Raw genomic sequence first — 20,656 nt, 5'->3', positions numbered from 1 at the left:
ATCCCTTTGGATTTTCCTTAACCGTATTTGCCAAAGCTATCTAATGTCCCTTTTTGCCCTCCTGATTTCCCTCTTAAATATACTCCTAACTGACTTTATACTCTTCTGAGGATTGACTCGATCTCTGTTGTCTATACTTGATATATGCTTCCTTCTTTTTCTTACCCAAAACAAATTCTTTAGTCATCCAGCATTCCCTACACCTACCAGCCTTCCCTTTCACCCTAACAGGAATATAGATTAGATTACATTACAGTGTGGAAACAGGCCCTTCAGCCCAAGTCCACACCGACCCGCCGAAGCACAACCCACCCAGACCCATTCCCCTACATTTACCCCTACACCTAACACTATGGGCAATTTAGCATGACCAATTCACCAGACCTGCACATCTTTGGAGTACGGGAGGAAACCAGAGCACCCAGAGGAAACCCACGCAGACACGGGGAGAAGGTGCAAACTCCACACAGTCAGTCACCTGAGGCGGGAATTGAACCCAGGTCTCTAGCACTGTGAGGCAGCAGTGCTAACCACTGTGCCACTGTGCCACCCTCAAACTGGACTCTCGTTATCTCACTTTTGAAGGCTTCCCATTTTCTAGCTGTCCCTTTACCTGCGAACATCTGCCCCCAAGCAACTTTTGAACGTTCTTGCCTAATACCATCAAAATTGGCCTTTCTCCAATTTCAAACTTCAACTTTTAGATCTGGTCTTTCCTTTTCCATCACTATTTTAAAATTAATAGAATTATGGTTGCTGGCCCCAAAGTGCTCCCCCACTGACACCTCAGTCACCTGCCCTGAGTTATTTCCCAAGGGTAGGTCACGTTTTGCACCACTCTAGTAGGTACACCCACATACTGAATCAGAAAATTTTCTTGAACACACTTAACAAACTCCTCTCCATCTCAACCCTTCATACTATGCCAGTCCCAGTCTATGTTTGGAAAGTCAAAATCCCCTACCACAACCCCCATATTATTCTTACAGATAACCAAGATCTCCTTACAAATTTGCTTCTCAATTTGCTGCTGACAATAGTGGGGGTCTATGATACAATCCAATAAGGTGATCATCCCTTTCTTATTTTTCAGTTCTACTCAGATAACTTCCCTGGATGTATTCCCAGGAATATCCTTCCTAATTACAGGTATAATACTATCCCTTATCAAAAACGCCACTCCCCCTCCCCTCTTGCCTCCCTTTATGTCCTTCCTGTAACATTTGTATCCCAGAACATTAAACTGCCAGCCCTGTCCATCCCTGAGCCACATCTCTGTAACTGCTATGCTATCGCAGTCCCATGTTCCTAACCATGCTCTGAGTGCATCTGCCTTCCCTGTAAGATTTTTGCATTGAAATAAATGCAGTTTAATTTATCAGTCCTACCTTGTTCTCTGCTTTGATCCTGCTTGCCCTGACTGTTTGACTCATTTCTGTTCCCAACGGTACTAGTCTCAGGTTGATCTCTTTCCATGCCATTTCCCTGGGTCCCACCCCCACATCTTAATAGTTGAAACCCTCCCAAGCAGCTCTAGCAAATCTCATTGTCACTTTATTACTCCCCTCCCAATTCAGGTGCAATCCGTCCTTCTTGTACAGGTCACTTCTACCCAGGAGAGCTCCCAATGAGCCAAAACTGTGAATCCCTTCTCCCATGCACCAGCTTCTCAGCCACGCATTCATCTGTTTTATCCTCATATTCCTACCCTCACTAGCTCGTAGCTCCAGAAGTAATCCAGATATTGTTATCCTCAAGGACCTCCTTTTTAAATTCTTGCCTAACTTTCTATATTCTCCCTTCAGAATCTCAACCTTTTCCCTTCCTATGTCATTGGTTCCAATGTGTACAATGATCTCCTGCTGGCCCCTTTCCACTTTGAGAACATTCTGCACTCTCTCTGAGAGATCCTTGATCCTGGTACTAGGAAGACAACACACCATGCTGATTTTTCACTGCTGGCCACAGAAGCATGTGTCTGTGCCTCTGACGAGAGAGTCCCCTATCACAATCGATCGCTTGCAACCCAAGATCCCCCTCATTACATTGGACCCTTTCTCAGTACCAGAAACTTGGCTGTTTGTGCTACATACCTCTGAGAGTCCATTATCCCGTACATTTTCCAAAACAGCATACTTGCTTGAGATGGGAACAGCCACAGAAGATTCCTGCACTACCTGCCTGCCTCCCCTACTTTCCTGGAGTTAACCCATCTACCTGACTATATCTGCAGCTATTCTCCCATCGTATAACTGCCATCCATCACATTCCCAGTTCCTGTAAATTTCTTATTGCCTTCAACTGCTGCTCCAACCGATCCATGCGATCCGATAGTATTCGCAACCAAAGACACTTCCTGCAGATATAATCATCAGTAACGTGGAAATTCTCCCTAATCTCCCACATCTGACATAGTAAAGTGACTTTCGAAGTAGAAAGAGAAAGACACCAGATTGTATCTGACATTTTTCACTTTGTTTCTTGTATTTAAAAACCTCAGGGATACTTGCTGTCAAATCAAAGTACCATCTTTGCATAGACTCTGGTGCAGTGGTAGTATTTTGAGCCATTAGGCTTGACTTCAAGTCTCACTTGTTCCAGATGTGTGCAATAACATATCTGAACAGGCTGATTACATAATAATTTTTGCACTGTAGGGATTCTATGATCCTACGATGTGCAGGGTAAATACTAACAAAACTTGCAATGGAAAGATAAGTGTAACTTTTTTTAAAAATGTATGATTGCTAATCATTGGGAATCAACTCATCTGACACTAAAAAAAACTATTTAAAAATGGGCCAGGGGTTTTGTGCTGCATTCCAGAAGGCCTAGGTGCAAGTCTCACTGACTCAAGAGGTGTTTCACAACACATCTGAAAATGCGCGCACACCAGATTTTGCACCCAGGTGGAAGAACTCTTGGCTCAGCAGAAATGACATTTAAAAATTCCTGCGCACACATCCCATTTTTTAGTGCAGGTAAATGCAGGGGCTGGTTTGGGAGTTAAGCCAGGTTACCTTGGGGAACTGTGGAGGCTGTCAAATCATCACCTGGGCTTGGTAGAAAGCCTGTAGAAGGGCTGTGGCACTGTGTTCAAAAACTAAAATAAAATAATCAAATATAAAAAATTCCTCCAAACCTTACCCTCAGACCCACCCCACTCAAACCCTCTCATCCTCACTTCACATGATGCATCCGTGAAAACCATCATCCATGATGCATCCATGGGCGGCACGGTGGCACAGTGGGTGAGCACTGCTGCCTCACAGCGCCGGAGACCTGGGTTCAATTCCCGCCTCAGGCGACTGACTGTGTGGAGTTTGCACGTTCTCCCCGTGTCTGCATGGGTTTCCTCCGGGTGCTCCGGTTTCCTCCCACAGTCCATAGATTTGCAGGTCAGGTGAATTGGCCATGCTAAATTGCCCGTAGTGTTAGGTAAGGGGTAAATATATGGGTGGGTTGCACTTCGGCGGGTCGGTGTGGACTTGTTGGGCTGAAGGGCCTGTTTCCACACTGTAATGTAATCTAAAAAACCCTTTACACTAATGCCCTCTACCTGTCCCTTATGGCATTTCATATTCTTCATGCCACTCTATGACCCTCTATCAATCCCACTGTCTCCCAAATCACCAATACCCATTTACATATTAGGCATAAGTCTTCATTCCTCCATGCCAAATTAGTGCCTACTTCCACCCTATCATTCTTCACCTTCATGTCAACCTATCTAGTATTCACAAGTACCAATGAACACAAGAAAACAAGGTTCGTTTCCTTAAATTTCTACATTACAGACCACACTCTTATTCATATAAACACATTCTGACAGGTTTTGACTGCTTGATAATTCTTAACGTGTCTTGAAACTTAACAGTCTGACATCTTTTGACAAGGGTTCATAGCTCTTAAGTCATCTTGACATTTCTTGAACAGTTCAACACTTCTTGACAGTTTGACTCTTCTTGAGACTTTTTGACAGGTATTCACAAGTTGGACAGAAGGTGCACCATTCTCCAAAGTTAACGATCACAGAAGGTGCCTGACCCTCTCCAAATAATACCTGATCCCAACACCACTCCTATAAAATGATACCTGATCCCGTGCCCCTACCACCACCACCTCCCCCATGCAGCATTTTATCTATCCTAAAGAAATACATTGCAAACAGATCCATCTCCATCATCTGTACTGCAGACATCAAGGATCCCAAAATACCAATTCAGAGGGAGCAGTTGATAAGTTAAATGATCAGCTGTTTCCAGAAAAGGTGTCACACGTGAACCATGGAACACTCTCAATCCCATTCCCATGAAAATGGGGATTCCAGGTTTAGAGAAGGGACATAGTACTTCTGATGTCTTTGCCACTTTTGAGGTTTCTGACATAGCGAAAGTCTGGCCTGAATATTGCAACAAATATTGCATGTTGAACATTTAAAAAATGTCAATTTTAATCATTCAAAAGCTTTGTTTTTCGGTCTTGTTCCTTTTTCTTCTCTCAATCTAGTTTTCTTCCCCCTCTCTGTTATCTTCTCTCGCTGTAATTGATTTGGCACAACATGTGTCTACTAATTTACATTTCATTCTCCATTTCTCAATCTGGTTGATTAAGAAGATATCCTGTTGCTTACCCCATTTGCTCAGACTGCAGGATGCCCAGTTGCCATCACTGCACTGTTATCAGCTTCCATTTATAAGAACATAGTGAGAATTTTTTTTTTGAGCTGCAGTCTGACTAATAGCAGACACTGTTATCTATTTGCTGCAGTGAATCGGTGCAGTTGTTCTTAGTCATTCCTGCGATAATTGATAAATACTGCACCAAATCTCCACACCTCAAAATGTGAAACAGTCACAGAATTGTGACTCTAGAGAAGTTGCACATTGTAATCATCTATTCTTCAACTGTGACCCTCGGTTCTCAACAATTTCTGCTCATTCAAGTGAAAGGACACCAGTTGTGAGTTGGCAGGCATAGATGCCATAAATTGAGAGTGCGGACACCAGATATAAAACTGGAAGAAATGGGTGATAAATACAGAGGGATATGGAGGCCTATGGGAAAAATGAGCAAGTTTTAGAATGGTCCTGTCGAGAGACTGCAGACATGATGGACCGAATTCCCACTTTCTCTAAGATGCTATGGAATCTACAGTGTATATTGTTTTCAGAAAAGTAGCCAAGAAAAGTTTTTACATTCCCATTAGTGCACACTTTGCTCATCAATGGTTAGTTCTTACGATCCAACCAAGCCAGTGGTTGTTCAAGACAACACATTTTGACTTAGCAAGAAGAGTTGAACACCTTGCACTTCACTGATTATCACACTATGATAAACATGTACTTTAGTGAAAAAGTTAAATATCTCTTTTCACCAAATGGAATGAATCACTAATAAAACTGCGGTCATACAAGTCTCTGAAAAGTGAGATTCGTATGAAAAAAAGGTTGTGCTAATGGTAATAGGAAGTTAATTACAGAAAAAAAACATACAGAATTATCACACTTTCTATTAAGAAATTATAATCTTCTTTCTATGTTCTTCAAGAAGAAATCCTATACTTCAAGTCTAAATTAGACATTATTGAGCAGTAAAAGAGAATCCAAAGCTTGAAGCAGATACACTGTCAGGAGTGCCATTCCTAATGCTGTAATTCTTAATGCTTAAACCTCTTCATGTCAACCTCATGCAGCCATTATAAAAGAGTAAACTTATGATCTTGTGGTAGTGAAGAGGTACCAGGTTTAAGTCCCACCTCTACCCTCATATGCCTGAACTGGTTAATCAAAAGCATCTACAAGAGCAAGTTGAAATTCTTCCAAAAAATGTTTAAAGTTCTGAGTGCTCAAGAAGAGGTCATTTCAATTACTGTTGGTAGAATAGATCTCATTTCTTTTTTACCTGCCCTCCTTCCTCCCAGGTCATAAAGTATGGATAGATATGAAAATAGGCAATGATTACTGCACAAAGTGACCAAAGCTTCTACCTATCTACCTTTCCATATTGCCTTTGCTCAGTAGTTGCACTCAGGTGAGATAAGTGAAATAATTCCAGAGGCTTGTATCCCATTACCAAGTCACTCTTTATTTACACAAAGAGAGTCCTTGACACTGGTCCAGCTCCATCAGAGCCAACTTTCAGAGTGAACAGAACCTCTGACTATAGAAAATGAAAATATTGGCGAGGAAGATATAGAGATACTTGCAACTAGACGAGAAGAGATTGAGATTCACAAGGAAGAGGTAGTAGAAATACTGCAGTGTGAAAATAGACAAGTCCCCTAGGCCAGATGGGAGCTATACTAGGATCCTCTGGGAAGCAGGGATGAGATTGCCGAGCCTTTGGCATTGATCTTCAAATCATCATTGTCTACAGGAATAGTAGGACTGGAGGACAACAAATGTGGTTCCCTTGTTCAAAAAGGGTAGCAGAGACAACCCTGGTAATTACCGACCAGTGAGTCTCACTTTAGTTATTGGTAAAGTGTTGGAAAAGGTTATAAGAGATAGGATTTATAACCATCTAGAAAAGAATAATCTGATCAGGGACAGTCAGCACGGTTTTGTGAAGGGTAGGTCGTGCCTAACGAATCTTATTGAGCTTTTTGACAGTGACCAAACAGGTAGATGAGAGTAAAACGGTTGATGTGGTGTATATGGATTTCAGCAAGGCGTTCGATAAGGTTCCCCACAGTAGGCTATTGTACAAAATGCGGAGGAATGGGATTGTGGGAGACATAGCAGTTTGGATCAGTGATTGGCTTGCTGAAAGAAAACAGAGGGTTGTAGTTGATGGAACATGTTCATCTTGGTGTCCAGTTACTAGCAGGATACTACAAGGGTCAGTGTTGGGTCCACTGTTGTTCGTCATTTTTATAAATGACCTGGAAGAGGGCTTAGAAGGGTGGGTTAGTAAATTTGTGGATGACACTAAGGTCGGTCGAGTTGTGGATAGTGACGAAGGATGTAGTAGGTTGCAGAGAGACATAGATAGGATGCAGAGCTGGGCTGAGAGGTGGCAAATAGAGTTTTAATGTGGACAAGTGTGAGGTGATACACTTTGGACGGAGTAATCTCAATGCAAAGTACTGGGCTAATAGTAAGATTCTTGGAGTGCAGATGAGCAGAGAGATCTCGGTGTCCATGTACACAGATCCCTGAAAGTTGCCACCCAGATTGTCAGGATTGTTAAGAAGGCATACAGTGTCTTGTCCTTTATTAATAAAGGGATTCAGTTCTGGAACCAGGAGGTTATGCTGCAGCTGTACAAAGCTCTGGTATGGCTACACTTGGAGTATTGTGCACAGTTCTGGTCACCGCATTAATAGAAGGATGTGGAAGCTTTGGAAAGGGTGCAGAGGAGATTTACAAGGACGTTGCCTGGTATAGAAGGAATGTCTTACGAGGAAAGGCTGAGGGCCTTGAGGCTGTTCTCATTAGAGAGAAGAAGGTTGAGAGGTGACTTAATAGAGACACACAAGATAATCAGAGGGTTAGATAGGGTGGACAGGGAGAGCCTTTTTCCAAGTATGGGGATGGTAAACACGAGGGGACACAACTTTAAAGTGAGGTACAAGACAGATGTCAGACGTAGTTTCTTTACTCAGAGAGTAGTAAGGGTATGGAATGCTTTGCCTGCAATGGTAGTAGATTCGCTAAGTTTAAGTCGTCATTGGACGTACATGGAATAGTGTAGGTGGGATGGGCTTCAGATTAGTATGTCAGGGCGGCGCAACATCGAGGGCCTAAGGGCCTGTACTGCGCTGTAATGTTCTATGTTCTGACATTTCTGTTTATACCTGTCACCATAGGCTTCCTGTCTGGACCAGATTAACAGCCCCAATCTGGGAACTTGTACTCTATGAGATTCATTTGGCTGATCTTCCTAAAATTACTCCATCCCTCCCCCTCTGAGTTGGAGAACATAGGTTGTTTTTTTTTTGTAGCTCCTCCTGGGGCATTTTAGTACTGAGTCAGATTCCACCAACTCAGCCTCTCACACAGGCAGCTTGTTGCTCACCTCTTTTGCCCAGAGCATCTCAGGAGAAATTCATTCTTCTCTTTGGGTGGTCAAGGTGTCAAGGTGGTGACATCAGCAATGTTTATCTCAGATTCTGAGGTATCTTCAACCTTTGATGAAAAGGGAGAATCTGTGGGTTCTGAACAGTTGGAAAGGCTGTTAAGGAGCCAGGCACATTTTGCTCTAGCATCGTTTGCAAGTTTGCAGCTTTCATGTGGTCCACATGCTTGTTCAGAACCGTTGTACCTACACAAACTTTGTACGTCACAGGGCCTGAACCTCGGGTTAACTGTGCCTCTTACCCATGCAGGACCATTCCCATGGTTCCTAGAGCAAACTTCACTCCCTGAAGTAAGCTGTCTGGCTCGCTTAATGGAGTCTTCAGTCTTGCATTCACATTCCTGACACTGTTTCACCTGCCCCACCCCCAGGTCTGGGAAGATCAGATTTAACCTGGTGCACAGTCTTCTCCCCTTTTGTGACTCTGCTGGAGTTATCCCTGTAGTTGCATGGGGGTGGTGCTATAATTAAATAGGAAATGGGGTAGCTTGGTATTGAGTGCAGCTATAGACTGTTTCTTTAAACCTTCCTTCAAAGCTTGCAATGCTCTTTCTTCCAGACCATTGGATGATGGATGGTACAGAGCTGTCCTTACATGAACAGCATTTGATTTAAGGAAATACTTAAATTCCATGCTGGTAAATGATGGCCCATTATCAGTGGCCAACATTTCCATAGGTCCATGAAGAGCAAAAGGTGCTCACAGCATTGCTATCATTGTTCCCCCATGTTTGACAAATGAAGTCTACGCACATCCAGCCACTTTGAGTAGGCATCCACAATGACAACATTTTGAAGATGAAAGCACTTGCATAGTTGATGTGTAACTGAGTCCAGGGTTTATCCAGCCATCAGTAATTTTTGTCTTTGTTGGCATTCTGGGGATTGCCACACCAACCCAGCAGTGGCCATCAGACATGACGTCTCACCAATATCTTCATTTTGGATACCCCTGGATTACCTTGGTGAAGTTCAGCCAGGGTCTGCGGTGAATTTTGCTAGGGACAACTACTCTTGCTCCCCACAATAATAGTATACAGTCCTTGACTGTGATTTGGTCTCTTCGGATGCAAAAAAAATTCAATTCTGGTTGTAGCCCTTCGATGGAGCCCCCATTACCACCAGCTGTTTCAGTTTTGCAAGGACTGGACCTTTCTGCATTTGAAGTTTGATATTGTCAGCAATGACTGGATGTGTGTCCAGAAAATTTAAAACCAATACGGACTCTTCCAGCGTGGTACCACCTGTGGTGTATCTGCCAGCGGGAACAGGCTCAACGCATCCAAATTTTGCTTCTTGGCACCTGAACTGTGTTCCATCTTGTAATTATATGCACGGTATCAGAGCCCAGTGCTGAATTCAGCCAAAAATTGTGGACTGCACTGCCTTGTCCTCTTTAAGTTGACCCAGCAGGGGTTTGTGGTCCATTATTGCTAGAAATTTATATCTGGAAAACTATTGGTGGAACTTCTTGACTCCAAATATGACTGCTAATCCTTCCTTCTGTTTCTGGGTGTATTTACATTTTGCATCAGCCAAAGTCCTGGATACATATGCTATTCAGTGTTCCTCTCTATTGGGCCATCAATGAACTAATATTACCCCAATGTCATATGGAGGAGTCATCACATGTCACTACCAGATCTTGCTTGGGATCATAGTGTGCCAACACCTCAGAGAATGAGAGCTGTTTCTTCACCTCCTTAAAGGCCATGGCTTGGCAACATGCCTATTTCCAAGGCTAACCCTTTTTGAAGAGTTGATGAAAAGGTGCCAGGATGGAGGCCAGGGTACGTATGAACTTTTTATAACAGTTCACAAGCTCAAGGAACGACATAAGCTCTGTGACATGAGAGCTGGGGCACCTTTGATCGCCCTCACTTAATCGTCCAAAGGGTGTAACCCAGTCTTGTCAACTCTGTTACTCAAGTAAGTCATTTAGGGTGCCTTTTAAGGTGTAAGGGAGAAATGCCTAAGAACTATGTCCAAGTTCTCTAAGTGCTCCTTATTCATCTTCCCTGTTATTAGCATGTCATCCAGATAAATGGTGACCTGGGTTAGACCCTGTAAAATGTTCTCCATCATCTGCTGAAAACTGGCACAGGCTGATGATACCTCAAATGGCAGTCTTGTGTGTTCATACAAACCCTTATGGGCATCATTTGTAGCAACATTCTGGGGACCCCCATCTAATCACATTTTCAAGTACACATGGCTCATGTCCAGCTTCATGAAGGACAGCTTTGTGAATAATCATCTCGGGGTTGGGTACTTATCCAGCTGTGAAAAGTGGTTTACCATTTGTTTAAAATCCACACAAAGGCCAACTGACACTTTGGCTTCACAATCAGTATAACTGGTGCAGTCCACAAACTGGACTGGTTTGATGATTCCTACACTTTCCAACCTTCTGATTTGCCGAAAGGCAAACGGCACCGGGTGGGCCCTGCAGAATCATGGAATTGCTTCCTCTGATCAGGATATGCCCTGAGTGAGGCTACACAACTGTCTTCACTCATGTGGTGTTCCCCAAAGTCAGTTGGAATGACAAGGGCATCCACTTGCATCGGAATACCTTGCAACTCCGATGCTCCAATGGCCATATTTTCCAACGATAAAGCCAGTTGATGAGTCTGTTTGAAGTCTAGTTGGGCTTCAATTACTAAGTGCTATTGCATGGTTACATCATTAACCCCACCAAGTGGTCTCTTAGCATCTCATTAAGGATTAAAACAAAGTCACAGATTTCTGCTTGTCATCTTAACTTTGTCAAAAATCCTGCAAGGATTCCCCTATTTCCCAAACTGCCGAGTAAAACCGATAGCATCTCAGAATTAGAGGAGGCTTGGGATAATAATATTCCTCAACTAAATCCATCAACTCTTGAAAATTTTAGTATCTGGTGTCTTAAGGAAAGTTAGGCTCCTAATAACTGAAAAAGCTGCGGGTCCACAAGAATTCCTCATTGCTTTTCATCTGCCTCAATGTCAGCTACCTGGAAAAATACTACATTCTTTCCACATAATGGGCCCAGTCTTCGACAGCAGGATTGAACTGGTCAAGCTTCTTAAAGACCAGCACGATGCCAGAAATGTTTACCCCAACTCAAAGATGACCATTGCTAGTGAATTTCTCAGGAGCATGTTTTTCTCTCATCGCCACTGAAATAACTCCACAGATGCCAGCATCTGATCACCAATTCATCCTTTATTTACACTTGGAGAGTCTGTGATACTGATCCAGCTTCCTCAGAGCCAGCTCTCAGAGTGAACAGCATGCCTGACACTCCTGGTTATATCTGTCAGACAGGGCTCCCTGATTGGACCAGATTAACAGCCCCAATCAGGAAACTCATGTTCTGTGGGGTTCACCTGGCTGACCTCATTACAACTAGGAGAAAGTGAGGTCTACAGATGTTGGAGATCAGAGTCGGGAGTGTGGTGCTGAAAAAGCACAGCAGGTCAGGCAGCTCTTTGGATGCTGCCTGGCCTGCTGTGCTTTTCCAGCACCACACTCGACTCTGATCTTGTTACAATTACTAGATAAGTTTATCACTAGATACTTAATAGATTGTAGAACAGAGAACAGTACAGCTCAGGAACAGGCCTTTCAGCCCACCTTGTCTATGCCAACTATGATGCCACTCTAAAGTAATCCCATCTGCCCGCACATGGTCCATAACCTATTATTCCCAACTTGTTTATGTGTCTGTGTAAATGCCCCTTAACCATTCTATATCTGCTTCTTCCGTCTCCCTTGGCAGTGCATTCTCGGTACCCACTACCATCCCTGTCGCACATCTGTCTAAAATTTTCCCCCTCTCATTTTAAAGCCTAGTTAGTACTTGACATTTCCATTATGGGAAAAAGGCTGTGGCTATACACCCCATCATAATTTTATATACTTTTGTATAAAAGGAGAAATCAGTGATCATTCCATAGCTATCATCAGAAATACGAGCTATGTATTCAAAATTTGCTTAACTCCACAAGCTGCCTGGCAGGATTTCAACCTGTGACCCTAAGCATTAATTTTAGCATTTAGGATGATTAGCCCAATGACATTATCACTACACCACTATCCTTCCCTGTGAGTGAGGACCTATGTACTAGCTTTCTATTCTACAGCATTGTTGGACTCTAATGTAGTGCACCACTGCAATGCCCTTGAGTCCACTTTCAGCATCAAGCAGGTATGGTCTTGATGCTTCGTCCGTCAAAATCAGCTCAACTTGATGCATCAACTTTATTAAAGCCCAGCACTAATTCAAACTCAGACATTATATTAATGGTGGTTTTGGCAAAATATCAAGTGCATAGATCTAAATCATGTTTGGCACAGTGTGGCTCCACATGACCTCTGCTCCATGAAGCATGAGGAAGAGAGCATCAATTGCATAATACAGTAGACTCTCATGAGGAAATGTTTTTATTGCTATTTTGTAATTAATAAAAATATATTGACCTTATTTTCCTTTTTCGGACAGTCTGTCTAAATATGTCTTTGTTCTTCTTTCAAATAGCATCATCAGCTAATCTTAATTGCAAGAAGAACATTGTAATTCTGTCCCCACAACAATATAATGTTCGGTTTGTGGTGCTGCTAATATCACACTTAATGTAATGAATGTCTCTTCTCATACCCTGAGATAGTCCTGCCATAATTGTTCATTAAGATTCGGAATTTTTCAAGCTCAGAATTTCAGCTGTCACTTAAAATTTTTCAACTGAAAACGTAAGTACAATGCGAATTTTTATTATTGAGTTAAGGGAAGTCATGATATCTGTAATGCTGATTTTTTTCTAAAAAGGTAACAATGTAGACATGGCCATTCTTTTTCAAGATATTATTTATTGCACAGACGGACAGCCACTTATGATGTTCGGGTGCTGTTTTGGGATAATTATGGTAATTAATGGCGCTGTTTTTTTCTAATGTAAGGCAACTTAAACACTCCTGTATTGAGATTATTGTCAAGGATATTTATCAAGCAAAATTCAGAGTTAACATTCAACTAGCTGAGCAGGATGGTATTCCAATTTAATTCTAGGAGATAAAGAAGTTGTGTGGGGTGAGTACCAGATTGAGTTTTAGCTAGGTGTGACAACATATATCATGTATTTCTTCCATTATAAAATCTGGAAAAGTTTTTAAATAAAGACTCAATTTTAATGTCTTGAACACAGCTGCTTCCTATGCAAACACATGCTGGGAAAGGCTAGCTGGCCTGAGAAATTGTATGACCACTACTCATACTAAGACAAGACAGGACAGATACAAGTTTCTCCCCACACTGCCTCACAAATGATCTTCGAGCTTTCCATCTGAAATCTAATGGCTTGGCCAAGAGAAATGTAAAACTCATCCCAGTGAGGAAAATAGCTTGGAGATTTTTAAACTTGGATCTGCCATCCTTTAGTAGGTACTGTAGTACCCAGGACTCAGTTAGGTTTCACTGTTATAAGAGAGAGGAAGCTTGTTTGTAATATTAAAAGTCGAAGAGGAAACAGGAGATGCACTTTCAATGAGAAATTTTGGGCAATTTGCAAGGTTTAACCTTCAGCTTGGAGGATTGTATGTACAGACTGGAAACTGTCTCAAAGACCCTTCAATTTAAATGTTCGACAATTTTAGATTCTTAGGATTGGCCCAGTCATTGTACGATGTTAAATTATTATGCAACTAACACTACATTTCCAAGCTTCCTTCAAGGCTGAAAATTATCACTCAATTGTCTGCAACTTACTGGCAAGTATTTTCATTAGAGCTTACGCTGCCTGGCTGATGGCTGTGCACAACGGTGGAACTGAAAAGAAGCAAATCCTTCATCTGTATGATTGGAAGGTATATACTGAATATAAATGAATACTTTACATTTCCTGCTACCTTCAGACATTATAGCTACATTAATAAGTGGCATTTTCACTTAAGATGAAATGGTAGAATAGTATATTTTCTGGTTTTATTGAAAATGACAGCACTGTTTCTCAAGTGAATTGCAAATAGGAGGTGATAGACGTCTAGCAATCATAGGCAGCACTTGTGAGCTGGTGCTGGTGGAAGGGGTGAACAGACATTCCTTACTCTATTGTGTTTTCATCCAAAGTCCCCGTAACTTTAATTCCATAGAATTGCTGCATAGCAGCTACAGCTGCGTGCAGGGACTGTGAAGAGCGCAATACTGACATTCTGGGTTCACTAGCTTGAAGATAGCCGTACTTCTGTAACCATATCTGGAAAAAAAAAGAAAAAATGCCAATCGATCAGTCTATTATATCTATTAAAATCATCAAAAAAATCATTTTTTTGAAAAAATAACTAAGTTTTTTTGCAAGGGGAGCATAGTATTCCACATGTTGATGGTAAGAACAAAATGCTGCAGATGATAATGATCTGAAATTAAAACACTCAGTGAAGAAGTTAGCATCCATGACATAATAGGTACATTGTGTCAACTATGGACTTGAACATTCTGAGGAAGGGTTGACATCCTAAAAGTATTGTCTGTTCACTCCGGTGACACTTATCCTGCTGTTTCCTGCATAAATGTAGGATCAGAACTAAGAATAGCCATTTTCAGACTCCCAGGTGTTTGTTCCCCCCTCTCACATTAGAGGCTGAGAGAAGTAGTTGCCTTTCTCAGACTCTCTTTCATTGAGGGTTTCCCTCAAAAAATACAACGTTGAAAACCAGAGGTTCCATAGCATAGCATGTTTATGCAGATAACAGTGACAATATTTGTGTGAAGCAACATGTTCACTGTTGAAACAGAAGACTGTAAGTTCAGAAGGGAAATTGGTGTTCAATTCCTTCACTGGCAGAGGTTACCATGAATATCCTACCTCCTCAACCACCCTCTCACCTCACCTGAGGCATGGTGACTCTCAGCTTAAACTATCGTCAGTCATTCTTTCTCCCTCTCTCTGTGTTTGTCTCTCTCTCTCTCTCTCTCTCTCTCTAATCAAAGGGCAGTGCTATGGTCTGATAGGACTTTGACTTGGCACATTCTGCTGCTCAGAAGGCCTGAAAACAACTGGAAGCAACTTCAGTTCTTTTAGAAACAGTTACATCACCAGGCATCATCTCTTACCTCTCACTGCCCCTCTACACCTCAACCTACACCTTCAACCTACACTGTAGTTCCTCTGTAGCTATATTGGCCACACCATGCCAACTTATACCTCCACCTCAATGGAACCTTCACTCCAACTCAAGCCCTTCACACACCCACCATGTAACCTTAACTCCTCTATAGCCCATTCTGGTTCATGCCTCTTATCCGCTCCAAATGGTCCACCATGCCCCTCCCATCCTGGACCATTGCCACCTCTACAATCACTCACTCAGCATTCAACTTGGGCAGACCTCAGGAGTGATGTGGAAATAAAGGTACAATACTGCTAACAATCTAATGCAACTCCAAGCTCAAACTTATTAGTTTTTAAAAAATGCTTTATTCATGAAAGCCATTTGAAGTTTTTAAAATTTTGTGTGTTCCAACTTCTCATTAAATAAACTTTGATTCAGACCCCTTTAATTCAAAGAAAGTGAATTATTTGATGGCTTCTTTATACTGAATCAAACTGTGAACTTCTTGCTAAGTTAAGCTTAGCTTTTGAACTCCGGGCAAGCATTCATAATAGCATGGTAATAGCCCTTTGGAAATGGTAAATTAAAACTATATGATATTTTGTCTAACCTACATTAGATGAATTGTCAATCAAAGCAACACAGCAGATTTTTTTTAAAGATCATCATTGACATAGAAATCATACAGTAAAGATAGAGGCCATTCAACCCATTCAGTCTGTACTGACCCTCCAAAGAAGAGCCCACTCTATTCCCGTAGCTCTGCTAATCCACTTAATCTGCACATCCTGGACACTATGTGGCATTTAAGATGGCCATTCCTGCTATCCTTCACAGCTTTATCTGTGGAAGGAAACTGAAGTACCCGGAGAAAATCCACACGGCGATGAGGAGAATATGCAAACTCCACACAGATAGTCACCCAAGGCTGCTCTGAAGACTAAATCTGTTTATTTCAATTTAACATGAAGTAGATTCTTTAAAAATCAGGTCAAGACAGAAATCAAAACATATATGGCCTTCAAAAGCACTGAAATCTATAGCATCAATTTGTGACCGACAGACTGCAGGTTAAGGCACTTGGCCCAGTGAAACTGAGTTTTGTCTGAACTCAGCACAAAGTTCAAATGATCCTGCTGACTTTAGGTTCCTCAAAGGGGATCTTGCTCTGCATGCCCATACCTTCAGCAAAAGTGGAATCTTTTAAGAAATGGTGGTGAAACATCCACATCCAGGTTTTATTAAGAACCAGCAAGTCTTCTGAACCTGACCTGACTCTGTATTAGACATCTTTAAAATTGAAAATGTTGAGATTGGATTTCCGTTTGCTTATAAATGTTGACATTCCAATTCCAGCCTACTCATTGCTTTTCAGACTAAATTACCAGAAAACTATGATGAATGTCATTGAATCCATGTCTTTCACTAAGCAAGTTAGCTCTACACAGGAACCTCGATTATCCGGCATTCAGATTACCTGGCAAGGCAAAGTCCTGATGCTTGGCTAAACTATGTTATTCGGCATTCAATTATCTGGAATTCGATTAACCGAATGAAATACTCCCTGCCCAATTATCTGTTCTTCAGATAATTGAGGTTCCACTGTATTCAGATTCCCAGCAGGGCAAGAATAAGCTCTAGATCACTAATATTAAAGATGAAAATAACACTCAGCTCTAAAATCTCTCACTTTATAAAAATTAGAACTTGTGGAAGCGTGCTATGTTCTACAAACAGATTTATCAAAATGGATAAAAATTTGGGAGTTATCATTCTCCAAAATAAAGATCCTGTTTTGTATTTTTCAATATGCTAAAATTGCAATGGCTGTAGGACAGTATGCCAGAACAGGGAAGCTTCAACGCTGACTTTGGGCTGGGGAGATAGGAACCCCAGCAGAACATAAAATCTGGACTAATGGGGTGAATGTCCAGTCATAGTTATGGAAATGTAAATGGTGCATCGAAGATCTTGGGGTGCAGACAGATGATGACTGAATAGTTAGCACTGCTGCCTCACAGAGCCAGGAACCCATGTTCAATTCCACCCTCGGGCAAGTGTCTGGAGTTTGCACATCCACTCCCCTCTCGTCCGTGTCTGCCTGGGTTTCCTCCTGTGCTCTAGTTTCCTCTCACAATCCAAAGACATGCAGGTTAAGTGGAATGGCCACGCTAAATCGCTCATAGGGTCCAGGGATGTGTAGGTTAGGTGGGTTAGCCATGGAAAATGCAGGGTTACAGGGATAGGGTGGGACATGTGCCTGGGTGGGATGCTCTTCGGAGGATCTGTTAGCACTGAATGGATCTATGGCCTGTTTCCATGCTATAGGGATTCTACGATTCTAAGATCTTGGCAGCTAGTGGACGTGAAGATCAAAAGAAAAATGTTGGCATGTGAGTCCCAATATTAAATATCTATTAAAGTTACAATAATACACAATAATCTCATGCTCTTCACTGAAGAAAAGCAATGCTCAGAGTATTATACTAAGTGATATGAAACTCAAGAGAAAAAGAGAGACATTTGGGTGCAGACAGACTTATGTGCGGTGAGTTTCCTGAGGTTCTTGAAGACCCAGCGCGTGTATACAATATGGTTGTAAGAAAAAGTTGCAGAGGAGAGTAACCACAAGCTTGGCATCCAATTGTGAAGTAGGTGAAGATGTGTGTGTTCTGGAGGTGAAGATGATTATGTTATAGTTGCAAAGATATTATGAGAGAAGATAACTGCTGTAGTACAGGCCAAGGGCAGCATGAGAATCTCATGGTAGATTTGTTGACATACTTTGTGGGGTTTTGTCAAGAATTAGTGACAGACATTTTTTTATGCGAATGCTCCTGTGAAGCACCTTGGAATGTCTGACTATGTTGAAAGTAAAATTTGCCTGCACAGAAATGATAGATCTGCTGAACTCTGTAAAATATGTAGAGTAAGGGAGCAGGGTTCTTGAGGTGGAGTTTGGATTACAAATACAAAACTGATTGTTAGAAGTGTGGATTATACAAGCACCAAATGACCTCTCGCCAGGGGACAGATCAGGGAACTAAAAGTAAGGTTCAACATCGAAGCTCTCCACTACCAGATTTAGCTTGAGAGGTCATTTGGGATGCTTAAAGTTGATGCTGACTTTTATAAGAAATTAAACTTCATGCATTATTAAACAAAAAAAACCCAACATTTTAGAATCTTAACAGACTCTGATGTTTTTCATGACTCATGATATTGAGAAATGTTGGTGTTGGGAAATGAAGCAATTTCCATCATAGACTTCCTGAGGTCAAAATTGCAATGCCAAGCAATGAAGAAAAGACAAGGTCAAAAGGTTCCCAGTTTATATTTTAAGATTTTTTGTTTAAATCACAAGTCACAACTCAAATCACCTAGACAGCATTCTATGTTCTCACAAAATAGGGAAATATTCAATCTATTAAAGTCAATATCGTACCAAATTCCCAAGCATAAGATTTGCTTTTTGGTTTAATCAATAACTTAAGTAACTTCTGACACTGGCTCTCTTGTTTATTTTCCTTGAAGCTGTAGATTCTAGTGAGGCTTCAAGGTCATTCCTAATCAAGGGGTTATGCCCAAAGTGTTGACTCTCCTGCTCCTCAGATGCTGCCTGACCTACTGTGCTTTTCCAGCACCACATTTTTTGACTCTGACTGTTCAGCAACTGAAGTCCTCACTTTCTCCAACGATAAAGGGAAGGGAGTTAATTTTTGAGATATACAAATTATTTTTGAGACAGTAAGATCTACTTCTACAGCAGTTCTCCCAATCTTTGTTGTAACCTTTCAGCCTGATTGGCAGAATCTCTGATCCTATCCACTGGGTATAATGCATTTGTTACCTGTGAGGACAAAAGAATAAGCAGTGTAGAAAGACAGCCAGAATGAGACCAAGACATCACAGCTTAGGAGGCTGTCCAGAGATAGGGTGTATGATGATGCTGTGGCTTTAAGAGATGCATTTTATCCCGGTTTCTTTTAAGAGAGAGGTTAAATAAGAAGCAATGAGTAGTCTGGGGTAACGTAAACAGCTTGTGAGGCCTTGGAAATTTTTTTAAAAGTTGGAACAATAGAAGCAGCCTGGATGGGTCTGGCCAGCTCACACAGATCAGGATTTCTAGTTTTCTTTTAGCTTTTAGCTTCAGCAGAAGCAGCTGGAGTCTTGAAAAAGGAGAAGCCATTTTTCGCCTCTATTGGTTGTAGCTAGAAGCTGGAGTTTCTCTTCCTACTGCAGGCATTGCGTGTGAGAAAATCTGTTTGCTGAATTTGTCTTTTTTTCAAGGGGTGTGTTTATGGAATGTTGCTCTAATGGGACAGTTAATTAGTAATAGTTATTGCATCTATTATTCTGTTAAGTTTTCCAATAGAATTAAATTATTCAAAGTTCTTCTTTCATTTGTTGAATTTTAAGTATAGTCTTTGAAGAAATGGTGTTTTGCTTAACATCAAGTACTTTGACCAATCAAATTGTATCTGGAAGACAGCACTTTAAATCTACATTTGAAATAAGAAAAAGATAGGGTCTGGGCTACCTTCAGAAAATATTTTGAGGGTGTTTGGTAAGGTTAATAACAAGTGGAAGGGGAAAAATATAATAGAAATATAATAGAAATATGTATTAATCAAAATTCAGCATTTTTGGGGATAGATAGAGTCCTCTACAATGAAGAGAGTGAATCCCAAAAGGTGTAATGGTTCTCTGGTGTGAGGCTAAGGAATAGTATATGATGGCTATAGAGAAATTTGGGAAGGGAGAGCTTTATGTCCAGTTGTCATAGTTCCTTTTCAAACAAATGACTTGGGTTGGGATAGGAAGGGGCAGGCTGAATAGCAGAGCTGTGTAGGGCATGGGATAGGCAGTAGTGAAGTTAAATGGAGAGGGAGAATGGAGCCATCCCAGGAACAGGGGGGAGCTGCTTCAAAATCAACGTGCCTCATCACAGGAGCACAGATGGGTAATTGTTGGGCATTTCTCTCTCATCTCTTGTGACTAGATATTGGTTTAAGTGAAGGCCATAAATACAATTTTAAAACTTTTCATGAATAATGAAGACAAATAAGTTGTGAAGAAAGCTTATAGGATCCTTGGGTTTATAAAAAGTGGCATAGCATATAAAAGCAAGGAAGTGATGCTACATATCGACAAATCATTGTAAGAGCATATTTAGAGCATTGTGTTGAATTCTGAGCACTTTATTGAAGGATGTATCTTAAAGCCCTTGAAACACCCGCAAAAGAGATTTACTCAAATGATATCAGGGATGAGGGATTCTTGCTATCAAGAAAGATTAGAGAAATAGGACTTATTCTCCTTAGAGCAGGGAAGATTAAGAGGTGACCTTATTGAGGTGTTCAAAATTATGATTAATTTTGATAAAGAAGGACATTCTGTTTCCCTTAGTTGATACGTCAGTAACTAGGGAGTCACAATTTCAAGATTGTTAATAGAGTTGTGAAGAGAGGAGGAGAAACCTCTT

At 41.3% G+C, this 20,656-nt stretch overlaps 1 protein-coding gene across 2 annotated transcripts in view; it reads right to left on the bottom strand.

The window, feature by feature from the left end:
- LOC140477070 (matrix metalloproteinase-16-like) overlaps positions 1-20,656 on the bottom strand; it is a 255,528-nt gene that overhangs the window by 153,822 nt on the left and 81,050 nt on the right. The window contains exon 2 of one of the 2 annotated variants that reach the window (XM_072570289.1): positions 14,167-14,315. The exons of the other annotated variant lie outside the window; for it this stretch is intronic. Coding sequence (XP_072426390.1) covers positions 14,167-14,315 — 149 coding nt within the window. The remainder of the gene's footprint in view (positions 1-14,166; positions 14,316-20,656) is intronic. 2 annotated transcript variants of the gene reach the window in all.

This window comes from Chiloscyllium punctatum, chromosome 5 (assembly GCF_047496795.1).
Source record: "Chiloscyllium punctatum isolate Juve2018m chromosome 5, sChiPun1.3, whole genome shotgun sequence".
NCBI lineage: Eukaryota > Metazoa > Chordata > Chondrichthyes > Orectolobiformes > Hemiscylliidae > Chiloscyllium > Chiloscyllium punctatum.
The sequence above is the reverse complement of the archived record's forward strand: the minus strand, read 5'-3'. Positions and strand labels throughout refer to the sequence as shown.